We start from the raw sequence: 21312 nt of genomic DNA on the forward strand, positions 1-21312 counted from the left end.
CCAATTTCTGTAAATTAAATAAATCGAAGGGATCTGTTTTGACCTTGTTCCAAAATTTTCCGTTTAACTTCACTTCCGCAGTAAAGTAATCCCACCAAATCTGCTTCAGATGACAATTCTTCCATTTTCTTTATAAATATATGTATCATAAATGTTGAATTAGAATTAATATATTGCAAGAAAAGCAATAAACATATTATTGGAACTGATTTTCAGAAAATATGTGAGATGCACCGGTTTTCTTACGGTCAATGGTTAGATAGTAAAACGCACCCCAGCATGTCGTTAGACTTTTATGGATAGAATGCTTTATAGTGTTTTCTGGTTAAAGGTTTTATTATTCATTTTATACCTACCTATACATGCATCTCTCAGTCATCAGTGGAGGTTAACATTTTCAATATCTACAATGCTATAAACTTTACAATCTCTGCCACTAGGTGGCCTACCATGACGTATTAAAGCAGAAGAAATTCCAGCGTGGGATAGCGATCGCACTAGACGAGCTATCTAGCACTGTGGTTTTTTCATACTGGATTTACTCTTGCTTTAAGACTTCTTTGTACATTCCCTGCAGACGATGATAAAAAATTATAAATGTAAATAATAGAATGATAATTCTCGTGCAATAGCTATAGTTATGTAGTATTTCTATAGCTTATGTGTTATTTGGTCACAGCCAAGTATCATCAAAATCCGTTTGGTGTGTTTTTGTGTGACAGATGAGAAACATAAAACCATTATGACAAACTTGCGTCACTATAATAATAATTTGACAAAATAGGATATAAAGATATGTGGAAAGCAGACACAGCTTTAAATGCCGTGGGGAAAATTCCTTGCACCAATAAATAATTAGTTAGTTCAATTTAACCTCTTCTAGGCCACAGGAAAGTTGAAGACCGTCTCTAACCGTCGAATAATTAACCAGATAAGAGCTATTATGTGCTCTGTTTCGAACATTTAACTTCAACTGCTCAAACTAAAGCAGTACCAAGTCGATATCTATTACTATTAACTTGTGAAATTACCTAGAAGTCAAGAGCAAATTGCTGGAACTGGAGCTATCTGAGTTTGTATTTATTAAATAGATGTGCCGGAGAAAATTACAAAACATTTTTTTCATGTATAAGAATACATTTCCTTGAGAGGAATATATGTATATAATATATTATTATGTAGCAGAATAATAAATTATTTGTTTACTTTGTTTTTTAATTCAATATAATTTGCCACCTGATATGTAGCTAAAATCCTCTTTATATATAATGTCATACAATAAATAATATATATTTCAATACACTGTCACAATCACTATAGCTAATCTTAAAAAGTTTCAGAATATAGCACGAACCTAACGAAAAATTTTCGTTGTAAAAATATGTCCCTCATTGAATGTCGTAGGTTGCTTATTAATTTTTTATGCTTTCACGTTTCTATCGGGTTGAAAGGTGATCTAGACGTAGTTCCAATCAGTTTTACTGTCTTGTTTTTTACAAGCCATATAGTATTTTTGATCAAAAATGGCTGTATACACGACCTTTTGTTGCTGCTGAAATTACTAATGAAACTGCTGAGTAAATGGACCAATTTTAATAAACCCAGCTTATGAACCTGTTACAAATTGTCATAAATAACAAAAGTTTTTACACATTGTAATAAATTTACTCGTTTCTTTAGGAGTAATACATACAGAGAATAAAATTTGTTGGTTAATTGTAAGAAACGTTTATGGATTTTATTCAATTCTTAGCAATTAATTAAACGCGCGTTACTGGGAGTTATGTTTAGTAACTATAAATATATATATTTCTCCTTTCAATATAAACGACGGTGTTCGAATTAAAATTAAATTTAGAATTAGTACTCGATCTCACCTGCTTCAAGACTAACTTTTTAATTTAGGAAACAGGCTCAAATGTCGTTAATCTGACTCACCTTAACAATACTAAAAGTCAGAAGACATCGGATATTCAAATTGCAAGGCATCGTAGGCGTTTCCTCCATTAGAGACAATGGCTGAGCCACTTGGCCTCTGTCGTGACAAATTAGTTAATTGTTGGAGCATTCTCGAGTCCAATGATCAGTTTTGTAGGAAATGATTCATTTGTTCATCGATTTATATCAATTTATCTCTGTCGTGACAATATCTATATCTTCCGTGTAATGTAAACTGATCAGAGGCTAGTTTTGAGTTCAACAAGAACTCATATCAAGATTAATAGAAGCTATGCAATTTATTCTTTATATTCTTCATAGGCATTGTTTGTAAAGAATAATGTAGAGATTAGATAGCATTTAAGGCACCTCATATTATATTTTTACCATTCAAAATAATGTCTATTAATGTGAATAACACGTTCACACGTTCCTCAACAGTCTGTCTTTCACCTCCCTTGCCGATAATTCAATTCGTAAAGGCTTTTTACGCATTTTCGCAAAGTACCACACACCTCGTCCTACTTAGTTTAAAACGTTTTATCCTGAAAAAATATGGGCGGTGAATTTCCGAGAGAATTTTCTTTATGCGTCGGTAATCTTATCCCGGGCAAACGGTACATTGTCCCACATTGAAACTATGCTCCCGTTAAGATTTGGTTTCCTATTGTTTTTTTAAAAACAATAAGTCTTTTGTGTATAAAATACTGGATTTCGCACAGCTTTCTAATCAAATAACGTCAAAATTTTAATGTTTCTGTGACCTGTTAGGCTATCGATCTCTTCGGGGAAATTTTATTGTGTTTATTAGCAAACTAATAAGTTTTCAGGTGGAGGCAATTAACTAACTTGATACGAATTTATATCTATCGTTATATATTGTGATGAAGGATTTATCACATCATTAAATTCCTGCTTATATTTGAACTTACACCAGTGTTATACGACTAGTAATTTCAAGTGTGTTCATAATGCAATGGTCGTCATCGCTAAACGAGCTAAATTGGAAGTTACAATTGGTTGCAGTGACCCACGCATTAATTAGATGATATGTATTATGTTTTTAGCTTATTCCCTTCATCGCATAATGCTCTCGAGTATTGTACTCAATGTTAAGTTATGTTTTAGTTGTTTAAATGAGCTGGTCGCCTGTTGGTAAGTGATCACCACCCCCGAACATTAGCAGGGAGCTTACGACTCTGAAATAGATTGCTACCTTTGAAGGAAAGGGAAAAGGAAGGGATATAATATTAGGAATTATAAGGAGAACGACGATTGATTATTAACAATTGCAATAATATTTACTAAAGATCTGATATTGAGGAAAAGAAACATATTAATGTAAAATACGATTTGTGTTTAATAAGGATTAAAAATGTTCTTCCAGTAACTGATTTAAAACATTTGTCAAATAGCCCCGATATAATTTAGCTGTTTGTACCAAATGTTGCCAGCATACTTACAATATTTTTGGCAGACATTGTGAACACCAAGCCAACTGGGTCGACACCCTGGAAACCTATATTTGGTGATACATTTGGCAACCTTAAGTGCAGAATGCAATGTCGTTTTTCTTTATAAATGTTTTCCCGAAATTCAATTCAGTTTTTCTAACGAATTTTAGTGCACTTACAAATAACAATTCAAATAAATATATTCGCACATTTTAATGTATCAAATAAAAATGATATTAAAAACAACACTTTTTAAATTTCTTTACCAGTTTTATTCAATGAAAAAGAACAATACATAACGTTTTAGTAATCCAATTGCTAACCGTCGATCTTTGCGGTACATAACTTAATATTTACTGCAAAATGAATGAGTCTAGACATTTTTAATAGATCCGGACAAAAGTGGCAGTCGTATAATTCAAAAGTTAATCTAAATGCCATAGTGTCGACCCACTGTCGACGATTACGGTCGCATGACATAAATTTTAATCGCTTTCGTCACTTTTCTTCTAATAATGTAGTAACATGCATTGAAATGCAAAACTAGATCCATCTAGTCATATTATATACGACTCCACTTCTATGTGAATCTGCCGTATACATGACTATTAATAATCGGATAATCCTTTTCTTTGGCTTAAAAAACTGTATATCGTAATGCATTAGTATTAGGTACAAGGTACGGTAAATATTGAATTGAATACAACAATAACGTAAATAGGCGAGTCTCCCGATGCGATCATTTGAATCGAAAATTAATAAATCTTATGCAATTCACAACTACATAACGTACTTACGTAATTAACAAGGTGACAAATGCTTTATATAAATAAAGGACCTGTTAACTACAGATGACCGTTATCCCTCGGTCAGGATGGTCATTTGTAAGGATTTCGTGTGACGCGTCGGAAATCTCGCTGTTACGCCGGAGTAATGATTTGTAAAACTTGACTACGGTAGGTATATTCATGTACTGTGTAATAGAGAATGAGCTTATTAAATATATACAGGGCGTCCCGCCGATAGCATACTATTCTTAATAGAACTGATAGTTTGATTTGTTCCTTAAACTCATCTTATATATAACATAAAAACTTGGATGTATTATTATTTATTAGCAACAAAAATACTTTAAATAATTAAATAAGAGTGAAATGTTGCAATTTTAGTAGTTTAGTTGTGTATATAGTCATATGAAATTATATTATGAGCACTAATAAACAATTATTTCACAATTGTTAAATATCCCACTGTATAAGCTATACAATATTAAATATCAAGCATTCCTACATAAATAATGAATTAAAATGAACATAGAAAGTCTATGGGATACAAAAAAGTTGTGATTGTGGTTTCCGAATGAAAGTGTGAAATTTATCTACATTCTGGTAGAAATTGGATTCAATACAAGACATGATTTTGAATTACTCACTCTGTCTCTGTCTACTATCAGCAAAAATTCAAATAATCTAACAGCTCGTATAGGGTCGACCTTCACCCTTGTGATAACCAGATGAGACCTATTTTAAGTAAAATATTTTTATTTATAAACCCTTATGATAGCTTACCTATAGAAAAGTGTCCATGGCTATTTTTATCGGTATCGAAGAAAAGTAACATAACCTCATAACCATATATAAACAAGTTAATTATACTAAAAAAGTAAAAACTTTTCAATATTTAAAAAGTAAAAAATTACTAAAAATCCAGCGACCAATTTTATTTTTACTTTAAAATACGTACACGTCCACATCTCTGAATAATCTATATACCTAAGCCTTTCACGTAGTTTACACTGACCTTTACACTGTCTAATACCAATGTATTAAAATTAGAATTAATGGTCGTCCCTATGATCAGCAGCACCGTGCCCGCAGCCCACCTCACAATGAATTCTGTAGCGAATTGGGTTAAACAATTCATCATGATAAATTAGTTAGGCAAAATTACAGAATATTTTACGGGTGTATGAAACCGGACGTTTGAAATGTTAATCTTAATTTAAGTGATGCTTTGGGTAAAATTAATTTGTACATGTTGACAAACTATAGACGATGGTGACGATGTTGTTACGATTATGTATAATTTAATTTATTTCGACAATGTAATTGTTATGTCTCCCGCTTGTTGTTTCAGTGTTGTTATGTGGATTTCATTCACTGATAGAAATTTTGGACTACACCTATCTAGTCCCAAGTTAAATAAATGTTATATTAGGACTGGATTTAATTACAGTTATAAGTTTTATCGAACGTATTTTTAATTAAATTAATAATATTGTTATGCAAAGGAATAGTTTGGAAAAAAAAAACAATTTACGTGTATATAAGGCCAACTGATCTATCCAGTGCTTGTACATATTAACACCCCTGAATCTGCTATTTTTAATTAAATTTTTAGTCTCCATAATCCATCAGCGATCCTAATAGTGTATCTTTTATTAAAAAAATTCTACACCTCTGTAATACTGAAGGCAATCTGTTGAACTGTCTAGCCGTGTCTTAGTATAAATGAGATACATTTTTTACCATTAACCTTAATCATGCGATTCTATAACAGTCGTTTGTATATATTTTAATGGAACAATGCTTGCGCTATCTTAAGTGTATGTATGCTGAATATTGCTTACTTTTAGGATAAATACACTTCTAACTTAAGTGATAACAATTCACTTTTCAGGGTGAGCTCTCTCCACCCATTCTAAAGCTCAAGCCAAATACAATTACGAATGGTTCATGCTGTAATTTTTATAACATGGAAAATGACTGGAGTGGTCTGTAACTGATAGTATGCAAATCGCGGCAACTCTAGTGACACAAATTGGGTCGCACAGCTGGAAAACATATAACAAGATCTAAGTGCTCTCGGTGTTCAAATCATGAATCTCATAAAGTTATCCCTTTTGTGCTCGAATTCAGCTTATACATCGTTCTATAGTTTTATATCGGTGTTCTTCCTCGGGTCTTCTTCTATACTTAATGGTCACTGCTATGCCCAGTTTTAATGAATAAAATTTTAATTATTAGAAGTTTTGAACATGTGTTTAATAAAGAATACTAAACTGATTTATCTGCACCATTCACAAAAGGAAGACTATAATATTTTGTTATGCAAAAGATGTATATATTAGGCAACTGCTTGTATATTTTGACCAAAACCTCGTTAACACAAAGAATCCGACTGACAAATGTTCCGCTGAGTACATTTTTTGTTCCGCTCTTGTTCCCGGGCAATAATCCTCATTGATCAAGGCTATTCAATTATATGGTCTCTCTCACAATAAGAATGGTGTTTACGGTCGAGTGGCACGGGAGCGGTCGTGGGTAATATGTTTAGTTATTTGGTACACGAGTTTGATTAGCCTTACCATTTAGTGAGAGCCCACAAATATAGAAGGATATAAGCACTAAAATATACGCTGGATTTACAGGGGCCGATCTTATATCGATTCGAACTTCCGGATAATGCCTATTTATTTATGGCCATTTGCTGAAATCTCCTGAAGAACATGTTGTAATTTAGCTTCCTGTTCGTATAAGATTTTTTTATGTGATAACGGGCAAATGAGCTAGTAGTTTGCCTAATGGTAAGCGATCACCACCGCCCGTAAACATTTACAGAGATAAGGCAAATACGTTCCCCGCTTTTAACGGGTGAAGGAAAAGGAAGGGATTGACGTTGAGAATAAAGGAATGTACTGGGGAAGGGAAGAGTGAAAATAAGGATATAGGCTTCCAGCTTCCCTACTCAACAAACGAAATGCAGTAGAATACTGTTATTAGACGCCGATCTTCTGGTTGTAGGGGAAGATCCCCGTTGCTCGCGAAAATCATGCAAGCGTGCTCGACTCACAAGAAAAAACATCTTTAAAATAAACTACAAATGGCCTCATGTTACTTGGCTTACTTAATTTATTTTATTCTCTTGTTGTATGCATTTTCATGAACCCGTGTACACTCTCTCTATTTGAAACAACACGCGACTGTAATCGTATTTTCTTATTCATAGTATGTAAATAGCGAGTGCTTTATTTTGCAGCTCGAATATTTGTGATGTTGTATTGACAGTGCAAATAAATCTAGCAGACAATAACCTCAGTAAATGTGATGTAGCTTGAAGGAGAAGTGGCGCTTACGTAAAACTTTATAATAAAAAACAGACTTCATTAGTGGATATTAAGAGTTTTGTTGAGCGTTATAAAACCTCATGAAATATCACGCATGACAAAAATATATTTAAAACACGATAACTGTAAAAATTCCATTAGTTGGATATAAATTATTGACTGACCTAAAAAGGAAAATATCAAGAATTTTGAAAATATTATTCGTCCTTACCAAATCAGTTTAATGGTGAAGAAGAGACAGACGGACTGAGCTACTTGGACTTATAATATTAATAGGGATTTATTATAACATACATCATTTTTGAAAAGAACGCCAATAAAAATTTCTATTATACCCGCGATTTGGGCAGGCTTGGAATAACATTGAAAGAAAGTAAAATCTAACAAGTAATAAATTTCGAACTGTTATAACCACCGCTGTATGCGGCCAAGATAAAAATATATCACACTTATGCCGATTAGTGTGATATATTTGGCTTCAACTAGAAAATACGACATCCATTTAGGAACATCCTGCTTAGTGATACACAACCAAATGCATATTTATATTCAGTGCATCGGTAATCTAAAATTTGACCGTGTCTCATAAAACAACGGAAACAAACAGTTAGGTTACAATTGAATGGTAGGATTTCCTTTTAACTTAAACACTGATATATTGCATATATACTTCTCGGTTTAGGTATAGCAAACGTGTAACCTTTATAATAATTCTTAACTGATTTTAAAACAAACATTCTAATTGACAATCGTCTTATACCATTAAGTTTATAGTAGTTCGACCTCTTAATAACGAAGGTTAAAGGCAATTATTGTTCTAGCACCGTCGGTTATTGTTCGTATTCCAAATTTAAACGACAGCTAAGAAATTAAAATGCTTACCTACCTACATTTTGCAAACGACATTTTATTCTTTTGTTTGTGAATTTCTTTGAACATGAATAATGAGCTATTACCATAATTATTGTATACTATGCCCCGCGGTTTCACCCACGTAAGTCCGTATCCCGTACGAATATCGGGATAAAAAGTTGCCTGTACGTTATTCCAGTTGTCCAGCTGTCTACTTACCAAATTTCATTGCAATCGCTTCAGTAGTTTTTGTTGTTTTTCATCCTTACAAACTTTCGCATTTATAATACTACTTATATTATGATATGAGTCCATCTCAAGTTTACTTATCAAAATTTCTATTCCAGAGTGACCACAATGGCGGATGCTGATGCGTGGAACGTCACTGAGAGTATTGCATCCAATGTGAGACCGAGCGAACTATCCAAGTGAGTTATTATGATATATGCATTTCATGTAATGTAAGTTATGATACATTTCATGTGAAGAGGATATCCAAAAAGGGTCTAATTTCCGATTTCAGTCATATTTTAGTATGTTATACCTGTATAGTGTATATAACATTTAGTTATATACATATATGCCTGCATACACTGCACATCTCAGCGTTACTAAATGTTACTTTTAAATAAATTTGAAGATTTAAGTAAACGTAAATTATGTATTACTTTAGAGTCATTAACGTTTAAAAAACAATAAAATTAACGTAGATTTATAAATAATACTCTAATTAAATAATCTTTCCCACATATTTTGAATTTTAAAATCCATAAAAATATAAAATAGAAAATTCTTGGCAAAAAGGTTAAAGTAATTTACCTAAGCACTTTTCTTCATAATCTAAAAAAATAATATGTGGACTTCTTCAAAATCATACAAAAAGCCGATTTTTAAAGGATTAAATAAAAATTCAAAACAGACTCGCAAAAGTCGCTGATAAGCAAACGAATTAGGGTTTTTCAAATTAATGTATTAACATTTTCCGCACACATTTATATTATTTATGATTTGTCATATTGTAGTCAGTTTTAATCATGTGTCTGTTTCGATATATATTCGGAAAGAATTTTCCAGAACTGAAAAGCTTCTTAAAAGGATATGCCTTAAAATATTGTTTATTTAGATATGTCAAAATAATTAAAATAACATTTATAAATTTAATCTTCATTTCAATTCAAATAGAATAAAATTCTCTGTTTGCTAACATTCTATTTGCGAACCAAACAAAGTGCTGCATTTCTATTCTATTCACTTTATGTAAATAGATCGGAAAACACGCTTCTGTTAGGTATGAAAAGGGCAAAACTGTTATTTTAATTGAACCTACATTAGTTGACATTTTTTTTGAAAAGGGCAAATCAGCTCCGACATAAACCATTTGTATTATTATTATGCGATACTATAATTTATTTATTTTAAATACCTTGTTCATTATTATTATTGATAGAAACAATTGCCATTCAATATACCTCTATATATACATATATATGTACATATATTTTATTTAATGTCCTCAAAATGTAGCTTTGTCAAACCATAAATCGTTTCATAATACTGGGATTAGAATCCCAGTATCAAGAATTTAGTTCCAATCCATTGAACATAAATGATTTATGAATTTGTTTTAATAGGTCAAGTATTTAATCACAAAACAGGCATTGTTGAAAAGTTTTCACAATAAATCTACTCTTGGTCATTACTCTCGCAAACAAATCCCGAGTCTCCTGACTTTGTGAAATATTATTGAACATCTTTGAATAAATTCCCAAGGCATTCTACAAAGTTTTCCAGTATTCACCTGCTTTTGAATTATAAAACATTGCTTTATTGACCTACATCATATCAATGTTTAAAAAGTCTAAAATAATAAGTATTTCGAGAATCATTTGTCCCCAAATATCACAATTCAGACATGCATTACTAAAAATTAATATAAACGTAACCGAATTATTTGAAAATTAGAATAAGCCTCTTTGAACCTACAAATCAGGTTTCACACATCAAGATTGTGTTTTAAACATTTTTCCATTGAGCCTCCTACAATTATTGATGGCAGCTTCCATTCCTTTTAAATCCTGCCTCATTTAAAGTTCATAATAAATATCCTATTAATTCATTCTTTGCTTTTTAAGGTTGTATAGTTTTGTTCTCTGAAAGGATATCCTCTTTTGTTTAGCTTATTCAATAAGACAGATGCTTTGAGCTTACAAAGCCCATGCTTGAAATGTATTATTTTTGCTCCAGATTTTCACCGGCCCTCCTCACATTTGCAGCTGTGGTGACTGGCTTCATTATGCTCATAGGCTTATTTGGCAACTTGCTGACTGTAGTCGCACTCCTTAAATGTCCGAAAGTCAGAAATGTTGCCGCTGCATTTATTATTAGGTGAGTTTAATTCTAATGTAATTATAACATATTTTTACGTCTGAAAAATATTTACATTAAAAATATCGCAAACATATTGTACTTATTTATTTTCGAATCACAAAATATTTTAACAGTAAAAGCGGGCAATGCACATGCAGCGGCCCAACCCTAAGATTATATTTTAAAATTATGTAATTCATTATAAAATATAATCTTAGGGTTGGGCCGCTGCATATGCATTGCCCGCTTTTAAGGCTTTAAGGATTTGTCGACGGGAATAAAGGAATGGGAAGAGAGAGTAAAAGGATACGGTCCTCCGGCACCCCCACTCACCAAACAAAACAATTTTTCATGCCGATCTTCTGTACGGGGTGTGGTACCTTCCAGGCGCGAACTGACCCAATCCGTTCCGAAGCGTGCCCGACTCCCACACTCAACATTATTAATATAAGATGTACTATTTGACATAAATTATATTTCTTGTGACAATAAAAACAATAAAACACTCTTACGCCGATATATTTGGTTAAAATAAGAAAACATTATACACACACGTAAATGTTTATAATTTCTTTAAATCTAATATTACACTTATCGAATCGAAATTCTTATTTAAAATATAATTAAAAGAACATAAAAGCTTCATAATTTTATCAAGAATATAGTATGTCACGAATAAATCTCTGTGCCCAGTTGCATCCACATAATGCGTGTGTGACTTCATTCATCTCACAATAGCATTCAATGGTAACATCTATTCATATTTCAAATCTATTCACTCAACTTCCAACCAAGCTTGCTTCTAAATAAGAAGTATCATTGCATTACAAAATTATGGGCTGTTATGATATGATATGACAATTTGTTGAGTACTTCATTGGTATTTATATTATCACACAAGTTTGTTTGTTTGGATGTCTGTCCGTCAATCACGCTGAAATGGATTTTGATGAACTTTGGTATACAGACAGGGTATAAGCTATCTTGGGTGATAGGATACTTTATCCCGATTTTATCCCAAGGGAGCATTACTCCCTTGGGATAAAACAGATAAACTATTTTACATTCAGCTTTCTCAGATATTGTCCGAAATTTTTTTGGTCTCACCAAAAGCATTTCTATTTACTTCTAGGAATTTTCTTATAATCATTAAGCCAATTCCTTGGCCATTATAATTCGAGCCGCGTACACAATCCTCTTCAAATTGAGTAAATGCCATAACAAGGTGGATGACGAGGTACTTTATGAAGGCTTCACATAATTCTTGTGGAAATGGGTCAAACATGACGAGCTGTAATTAAACATTTTAGCGTGGTGTGTAGGCTGTTTATTGTACACTCACACGGAGTACCGTAAAAGTGACAATGTGTCGTTAAAGTTTTATTTACAAACGAGTTAACCTCGTTAAGAAACATTTGTATTAAATAACAGGTTTAATGGTTTATTGACACAAAGCATAGTGAATGTAAAAAATTTGGTTATTTCCCACCCTTATTCGCTTCGTCCGAATGACATGCATTTTATCACATGTTAGGTTCATAACAAAATATTTAAACAAAGTACGAATGTACAACATCCAGAGAGAATGTTTCACCGGTACCTTATTGGGGTACTACTAATACTATTTAATTAATTATCAGACTACGTCTATGATATCTCAGTTATTGAATGAAATTTATAGTAACATATTTTGTCCTTGTTGTTTGAATTTAATCCCAGCTAACTGGGGATTTGAATAATATCCTCGCAATATGTGCTATTTATATGCAAATATTGTATGTATCACATCAATTTAAGCATTACTGCAATAACCAGATTAAAAAACTATATAATTGTTATATAAGTAACCAAGTATAACATTACACAATTTATCAATGAATTAACTCAATGTTAACACTTATTTTTTATTCTATTTCATTAAGTATATCAAATCACTACATGGTATAATCACTACATAGTTAAATCTTTAAAACTACGCAATGGATTTTGATGGTTTTTTAATAGATAGAGTGTCTGCAGACAAAGGTTTATATGTTAAATAACGTCTATTAAACTACTCTAAATGTAACGCGTGCGAAGCCACGGGCAAAAGCAAGTTACTTATAATAAATTATGCATTTCAGTCTCTGCATCGCGGATTTTCTGTTCTGCGCGATGGTCCTCCCCTTCGCTATATCTGGTTTCTGGACTCGCACGTGGTCGCACGGCGGGGCTCTGTGTAAACTCGTGCCGTTCCTGCGATACGGCAACGTTGGCGTCTCCCTTTTGAGTATAGCACTCATTACTTTAAACAGGTATGGTTTAAATCATATGAATTAGATATTAAGAACAGGTTAATAAAATAACGTGTCAATTGTGCTTACAGTAAACGAGATGATCTAGGTATGAAAAGATGATATAGGAATAGATAGTATCTGTTGAGGTATAATAATAGTTTGAATACATGACAATATTTATCTAAAATTACTAAATTATAAAATTTATAATTAATAACAATAACGACGCATTATATTTATTGGTGCATAATATAAGCATTTGCTATAAATAGTATTACAGGAAAATGATATATTTCAGAGTTACGTATAGGCATTTAAATAATTACTCAATCATACATACCTAAGAACCGATTTCTCATTCGTAATCGCATTGCATTGTAATCCTTCTGATTCACATCGTCATTCCAATGGCGTGAAATAACAAAGATGTCAGTATCGAATGAGGATATTGTAACAATAAAAATGCGGGACATGAATGCGACCTTCCGTATAAGGGCTTCGATGAGGTAAAAAATGCTGCTTGTACTTGTAGGTCAAGAACGTTAATAGGTCAATCTCGATAGATGCAATCACTGAAGCTCTTTATAAATAAATTCCAAAATTTTGCCTTGATCTTCTAGAATTATCTATTCATTAGGAAAGTTTAGTGTTCGAAATTATACCTATACAAGTATTCCATAAATGTTTTACAAGAAAATGTAGGCACAATTTCAAAAACCGCTTAAATTTCCGTATCTTTGTGTTATTTTTATAAACCGAAAATATACATTATATAGCAGGTAATGCGTGTGATATCGTGATTTACTTTATTCATTCATCAAAAACGTATCACAAACGTAAAAGGTTATAAGACGAAATCTTTGTAATAGAATCAGTCCCATACTTAATATATCAAATCTGATGGATTATTGAATTCGTATCAGTGATTGAATTGCACGTGTAAATATATGCGAGGGATTACCTGAAACCGATTTGACGTCAGAACACCTGACGAAAATATTAGATGTCGCAACGATACCGTTGGAAAATATGTTTTTCACACCTGCTCGACTTGATTCGGATCTGAATTGTAAAGCTTATTTCAAATTCAATTATTTTACTACAATATTGGCGCTCAGAAATGTGATTTTTTTATATTGCAGACTTTCTTGTATGCATAGTTATCATAGCCCTCGTAAGATTGTACGAAGATGTCTAAAATATGAATTTACTAATACAATACAAATTTACTGAAGTATAGAACTAGGAAATATAAAACATACTTACGATTTAAATATTAATGTTTTGGTCCTGAATTATTTTTATAGCGTTCAGATTTTTTCACAACTACGGCTTTCAAATTATGCATATGAAATTTAATATATTATTATTATTTTACGACTACAGTGAGAGTATTAAACTAAACAAATAAATAAACTAACGGCTTAAAATGTCCAACTAGTAACTTCGTTAGACAAATTAGGTTCAGGTGGCATTCGTTATAATATAGAAAGTTTTCGTATAAAATCTACACAGACAGACAGTATGGCGTTGCAGCATAAATAATTCCGTTGAAATTTCATAGATACAACGCTCCGGTCAATAGAAATGAAAACTTCTGTCTGACACAAGCTGAGAGTACTTATTAATCATGTACCGAGATAAATTTAAGACATTTACGAACGTTTAGTTTATTTCCGCCAAATAATGTACGTACATAACATACTCCTCGGCACTTTTCATCCCAATTATCCTCAAATTTCAAAACAAACGCGATTCCTCGACACTGTTATATATTGTAAAGTTTATGCAATGAACTAATATATTTAACCAAAGTTTTTTATCGATAGTGACATTAAGCAATTTATCATTGTGGCTACACATTCATGTAAAAACATATGCAGGACTTTTATCGGTGCTTGTTGGGCCCCAAACCATCTTTGAATCAAATTTCATCATTGTTATAATTTCATTGAAATCGGTTTAGAGTTTTAGGCTTTCACTCCTAAAACACTGAACCATATCATATCTTATTCATAAGAGACTTAATTTCCTTCGTATTTGTGAAATAAGTAGAGGATTATTTTTTTTTTATATCATAGCGGGCAGCTGAGCTGGTGGTTCGCCTGATGGTAAGCGATCACCACCGCCCATGAACATTCGCAAAGGTAGGGCCTCTCCGAATGCGCTGCCCGCTTTTTTGGGGAAAGATTTAATGGATTAACGACTGGAAAGAAGGAATGGACTAGGACGGGTGAGGAAAAGGAAACGGGCCTCCGGCTCCCCCACTCACCGTACGAAACACAGTGGCCACAGAAAACCGGCGCGAAACACAGTGACACTATTTCACGCCGGTTTTCTGTGGGGGTGTGGTACTTCCCCGGTACGAGCTGGCCCAATTCGTGCCGAAGCGTGCTCGACTCCCACAATAAGGATAGTAAAGATTAACCAATAATTTGGGAAATAACCAATAATTTTTTTTTTAGGTATATAATGATAGCTCACCACAGCTGGTACTCTCGAGTATATAGAAAACACAACATAGCTCTGATGATCGTCTTTTCCTGGATGTTTTCATATGGAATGCAAATACCTACTCTTGTTGGAGTATGGGGTAGGTATTTTTTAAACATATTTACATTCAAACTAACGCTTTAATAATTTTTTACAATACTGCAAGACGTAATACTTCTTCATAATATTAAAAACCCATATGACACGTGAAATACGTGGGAATGTTTCGAAGCCATTTCATGTATTCTGAAATCCCCAATTTACATCATTTTGTAATATGTCTGTGAAGTAATCTGTGTTATTACACTTTAAACGCATTATCCTTAAGTTTAATTCACGTTTTGATCGTCATTCTCACATCTTAAGTATCAAATCCTAAATGTTCAGAATATTTACAGTATAACACTGTAGTCTGTAACGTTCCTAAGGGACATATTTAGCATTTAGCGTTAGCATTTAAATCCTCTGGTACCTTATATGGAGATACCCGAAGAAACTTCGCAGACAGATAACGTAGTAGTGGCTATTAAATAGAAACAGCCTATGAAGCCTAGCTTACAAATTACATCTTAGCCGAACACAATAAAGGTCTCTGGGTACATTTACATTTTAACGCTTTACAATACATTCCATTGTCTCAGTCTGATCTACGCAAATATCAAACGAATGCTAGGTTTTAAATTTGATGTGAACACCAAGAATGGCTGCAAATACGTTTGAAATATCCAGCTTTCTATATAATAGAAATAAAACAATGCTTTAAGGTATATATTGTATGTATATTCATATTGGAAGTCGAAACTTTAATATTTACACCGTCGATTGTAGGTATTTTAGTACCTAGACAAAATGTTATTATTAGATGGAAAAACTTACCTTTGTTCTATGTTATTTCAGGTAAATTTGACTACGATGAAGAATTGGGAACGTGTTCAATAGTCCCAGACGAGCATGGCCGCTCGGCGAAAACAGCCCTCTTTGTTATAGCATTTATTGTTCCCGCCTTGCTTATTTTTATTTGTTACGCGAGAATATTTTGGGTAGTACACAGGTAAATGATGGTTATTTTATTAAATATAATATCAAATAACTTAATTCACATTTGATAAATTGGATTTTTCTACAAATTCCGAGTGACAGACTACATTCAACCAACATGGTTTTTTTATCAAAAAATTCACGGTGATTCGTTCCTGTTTTCGTAAACCAGTTTATGGCATGGCATTTTGATAAATGAAATAAATAAATAAAGGAATATAGTCATGATTTATCAAATTATTAAAAAAATGAGGTGGTTACCAATTTGACTGTTTTTTTGTGCTTGTTACGTCATAACATTTCACTGGATGGATGGACCGAATTTTATGATTCTAATTTTACTAGAAGGCTGGTGCCTCTCAAGGTGCCCTCCATTTAATGGGACTGTCATTTAAATTTGGTCTACTTTTAACAATTTAAAGGCGATTTATATTTCTGTTAAAAATAATTATTTTTATTCTGTATTTATTGATTCCTCCTTTTTCAATTAATTCCTACCATGGAATTAAGGAAGACGAATACTTTTTATGGATTCCAGACGGCCCTCGCCCCCTTCTACCTTATCTTTATGGGACGAAAGTAAATAGCCGTTGAGGTTTTCATGCTTTATTACATTTTACGGCATCGTAAAATCGTTTACCTATTTTATTTATAGCTATCATGTGAGACGCTTTTGTCACGTAAATGAATAGCTCATGAACAACGTACACAAATACACTGAGAACATATTAGTATGATAGGTATAGTTTAAAACTAAAATATCAAATAAAGCTCAAATTTGCAAATAAATTACACATTAAGTGTAACCATGTAAAACTTTAGATGTATTTAGTCTATAGCATGGATCAATTATATTAGACCTTAAATGGTTTCTGATAAAGCTCATTTTAAAATTATTTTCCAGCTCAGAACAACGAATGCGCGAACATCAAAGATCCCAAACAGCTAATCACGGCACACTCAATAATGGAAGCGACAAACGATCTACAATCAAGGATACTAGAGAAACAAAGGCACGACGAAACGAATGGAGAATAACGAAGATGGTTCTTGCTATATTCTTGTCATTTCTAGTCTGTTATTTGCCAATTACAATTGTGAAGGTGGCCGATAGTCATGTTCATTATCCAGGTGAGCATTTTAAAACGCTGTGTAAGTCCATCAGAATAACTTGCAGATAGAGTTTGATCGCTTGATAACATAAATGGATAAAAAATTGCTTAGATTGTTTCAGAGGTGCACAATTTAGTTTGATTTAAATAAGAGCCAGTGAAATAGTGAAATTTTATTAATATTGTATGTTTCGTAGTCTCAGTGAGCTTATACCATAATATAAAATTCCATTACAAAAGTATAATCAACAATTAATCCTCAGTATTCCACATCGCGGGATATCTCCTCTTATACGCAAGCGCATGCGTGAACCCGATCATCTACGTCATAATGAACGCGCAGTACCGCGCCGCGTACGCAGCGGCCCTGTGCTGCCCCCTCGCGAGACTATCCGGTCTCACCAGCGGTGCGTATCCCTCCTCGCCCGCATGCCACCAAGTCAGGAAAACTGAGCGAACATCCGCGCTCGCTTCTTATATTCGCTCTTGAAGGTATCATCGGTATCATTTGGCACTAAATGGGCTTTGCACATTGTTTTACAGTCACTACATGCAATCTTATAAATATTTTTCTTATTTATTACTTATTCTTTGATTCGTGTCTATCAATTCATCCTTTCATCGAATCGCTTTACATAAGATTCTTTTAACAATTCAAATGAAATAATTTTTCCTATTTTGTAAACATTATGCAAAAAACAATCCAGATCAAAAGATATATATAAAACACTTCATTTAACGCACGGCATAATTTTTATCTAAGTGTGTTAACGCTAATAACTAGTATCTCATTATTTTTAGAGAAATGGAACGAGCGTCACGGATACAGCTTCAGCAACACACGAACGGTGCTCAGCCAAGTTTCACTAGGCGAGTCGAGAGCGGACCCTCGGGGCAGTTCCATACACGGCAGATAAACCCTAGACCAACTGGCTCACTTGGCGGCAGCTGTCAAAGCATCGGCCCTAAAACTGAACTCACCTATGGGGTCATTGGACCCAATTCGAAAACATCAAGATTCGAAATCCACCAATCGATTTCGTAATAGCTTGTCGTTCGATATTTTGACGCACCAAAGATGTTTTATACCAAAAGACATTTTGATAGTTTTTATTACTTATTTTATTTTATCTGTGGTGACTGCTAATGCTGTTTTATTTTATGTTTCCGTCCATAACGTACGACAAGCTGATTACGAATTAATTGTTATTGTAAATACCTACTGTATTGCCTAGTTAACATTGTAAGCATAGATATAACTTGTATAGTGTATTTATTTAATTTAAGTAATTATTATGCATAATACAATAAATCCACCTTTAATTGTTTAAGTCATATAATAACAAGCATTCCAAATAAGAGATTTTTGCTATTTCATATTTTCAAACATTCCATTGTATTTTAATAACAAAGAACGTATTATGATTATTAGGCCAAAGAATAAAAGGTAAGATCATGGTAATATGTAAATACGATTTTGTGTATGCTCAAGTTACCCATATATAAATATTAATTTTGTGTTGATACTCAAGATAATCGATAAATTTTAAGCAATGTGTACCAGTTTTACGGGTGTATTTTATGTAAAAATTTCTTAATTGTCTGCCTTCTATACCTTTTTAAATATTATGCCATATTAAGTTAAGGTTTCAAATTAAATTGAAACGCGATGTAATGGAATTATTTATTTTATCAGTAAAACATTTATTACACTCAAAGGTTGTCCTAATAAACAATTTAAATTGCATAATTATTTTATTTAATTGAAAATCATTTAACCGACTTTGCCCGGGTTGACCTATACACCCTATCCGTAAAGTTTTCAAAAAGGTCAGATAATAAAAAAAAGATACCTGATAGTTTTTTCATTTCATCATTTATACGTTAAATAGAAAAACAGGTCTTTCCTCTTTATTTCATTCTATAAAGTGAACTATACAGTAGCTTGAAATAAGTTCTCTCAAAGGGGACAGAGATCACAGGCTTTTTTTGTCATGCCATAGTCGGCAATGGAGCTGGTGGGTCAAGCCTGGTCGCCTGGTAAGCGCTACCACCGCCCATGAACATTAGGAGAGGCGTAAGGTCAATTGCATACCTTACGCCTCTACAAATTGGATTGCTGAGTTTAAATTGGGAAGGGACTAAGAAAGGATTGTGAAGAGGAATAAAGGAAAGGGGAAGGGTAAAGAAAAGGAATTTCATAGTACCGTTAAAAGATTTTTAATAAATGCCTTTGTTACAAGTTGTTTTAACTAGGGTCAATGTGACAAAAAATAAAATGAACTACATATATTTTCTCACCAAAATTATTCAGACACATCTTTTATATTTCGATTTGTTTTTTATCATAATATTCAAGGTTACATACAGTTTAACGTGAACGTGAAAAGACGCAGTTTTAAGTACAAAATAGCGAGGTTCGAAGCGACGAGCGAATTTAGCACCACTACCACTGTACGAGCCTGCGAAGCGAACACGCCGCGGCAGCAGCCGTACAGCAGCGAGTACTATAAGCGACTTTGTGGCATTTCCTACTCATGCAAATACTTAATACTTATTAGTATCTGTTTGAGTAGGAGTAGTCCATATTTGGACTAAAATAAGACCTTGGTTAGTTTTTACTCGTGAACTAAGGAATAGTAAAAACTAGTTATAATACAGGCATTTAGCTCCAACTAGTCTTAACATAAATATGCTATATTATAAATATGAAGATCACTGTCTGCCTCTCTCTACTACACACTGAACCGATTTGGATTAGTTTTGGACTTCGCACGTATAAAACCAAAAACAAAATACCAAAATTGATCTAAATTTTATTTTGATAAATGAATTCGATTATCATAGATAGAAACAAAATATGTAGTAACAATAAATTAATACATTTTCAATTTTCCTGTTGTTCAGGATTATTTTTGTACAATTCCTGTTTTATTGTATTTTCAAATTCATATCTGTAAAATGTTAGTTGTTATTGTTATATGAATATCATCATTCTTACGTACATCATTTCTAAACGTGTATAAAAGTAAATGTCAATTTCAATTTTCCGATTGTCAAACTTGTGCCATACGTACTGCTGTGTCCATTTACTGTTTTGTAATATTTCTATTTTGTCAAATATATCAGAATTAAAATGATACAATGGTTCATGTGTTCAGTGATTGTGCATCTAAAAACTTAGTTTTTAATTTCACGCTATAATTTAAGTACATATACAGAGTAACTTATCAACAACGTATTGTTAAAAAATTTCAAAAATGGATGTCGTCGGTAGTGAAATTGGGCAGAAAATGCGTGTAAGTACTTGAACTAACGTTTTACTTCAGGTTTAGTTTTATGAACATTAAGATTATTTATAAAAATAACGAGAAACCAGTTGTAGAAATGCGTAAGGTCTGCCATTTCACTAGTTGATAAGTCTGATTGTACATAAATTTATTTAAAAGGCATTAAAAAGTGACTCAAACCAAAGACAGAATATCCATTTGCTACACGATGTTATAAATATTGAATGCATTTTGTTCAGTTCAACAATCATATAAATAACTTGACCTAGCAGAAGGCAAGAAACATCTTTAATCATAATTTAATTTCTGCTCTACAATTATATACAAATTTATACTCAGATTTCATATATATGATGTTTTCACTAT

The 21312-nt window shown here is 32.7% G+C and overlaps 2 protein-coding genes across 5 annotated transcripts in view; both read left to right on the forward strand.

Annotated features, from left to right (window-relative positions):
• Nucleotides 1–19017, forward strand: part of LOC119833089 (G-protein coupled receptor moody) — a 39423-nt gene extending 20406 nt beyond the window's left edge. The window contains exons 2-9 of one of the 2 annotated variants that reach the window (XM_038356962.1): nucleotides 8718–8798; nucleotides 10615–10755; nucleotides 12861–13031; nucleotides 15479–15606; nucleotides 16404–16557; nucleotides 17449–17675; nucleotides 17920–18063; nucleotides 18458–19017. In XM_038356962.1, coding sequence (XP_038212890.1) covers nucleotides 8728–8798; nucleotides 10615–10755; nucleotides 12861–13031; nucleotides 15479–15606; nucleotides 16404–16557; nucleotides 17449–17675; nucleotides 17920–18063; nucleotides 18458–18573 — 1152 coding nt within the window. In that variant the 5' untranslated portion in view covers nucleotides 8718–8727 and the 3' untranslated portion in view covers nucleotides 18574–19017. Of the gene's footprint in view, nucleotides 1–8717; nucleotides 8799–10614; nucleotides 10756–12860; nucleotides 13032–15478; nucleotides 15607–16403; nucleotides 16558–17448; nucleotides 17676–17919; nucleotides 18149–18457 lie in introns of both variants that reach the window. The other variant, XM_038356963.1, reaches the window with a different exon arrangement.
• A 1685-nt stretch (nucleotides 19018–20702) lies between these two features.
• LOC119832892 (titin) overlaps nucleotides 20703–21312 on the forward strand; it is a 10081-nt gene continuing 9471 nt past the window's right edge. For all 3 annotated transcript variants that reach the window (XM_038356708.1, XM_038356710.1, XM_038356709.1), the window contains exon 1: nucleotides 20703–20955. In XM_038356708.1, coding sequence (XP_038212636.1) covers nucleotides 20917–20955 — 39 coding nt within the window. In that variant the 5' untranslated portion in view covers nucleotides 20703–20916. The remainder of the gene's footprint in view (nucleotides 20956–21312) is intronic.

This window comes from Zerene cesonia, chromosome 16 (assembly GCF_012273895.1).
Source record: "Zerene cesonia ecotype Mississippi chromosome 16, Zerene_cesonia_1.1, whole genome shotgun sequence".
NCBI lineage: Eukaryota > Metazoa > Arthropoda > Insecta > Lepidoptera > Pieridae > Zerene > Zerene cesonia.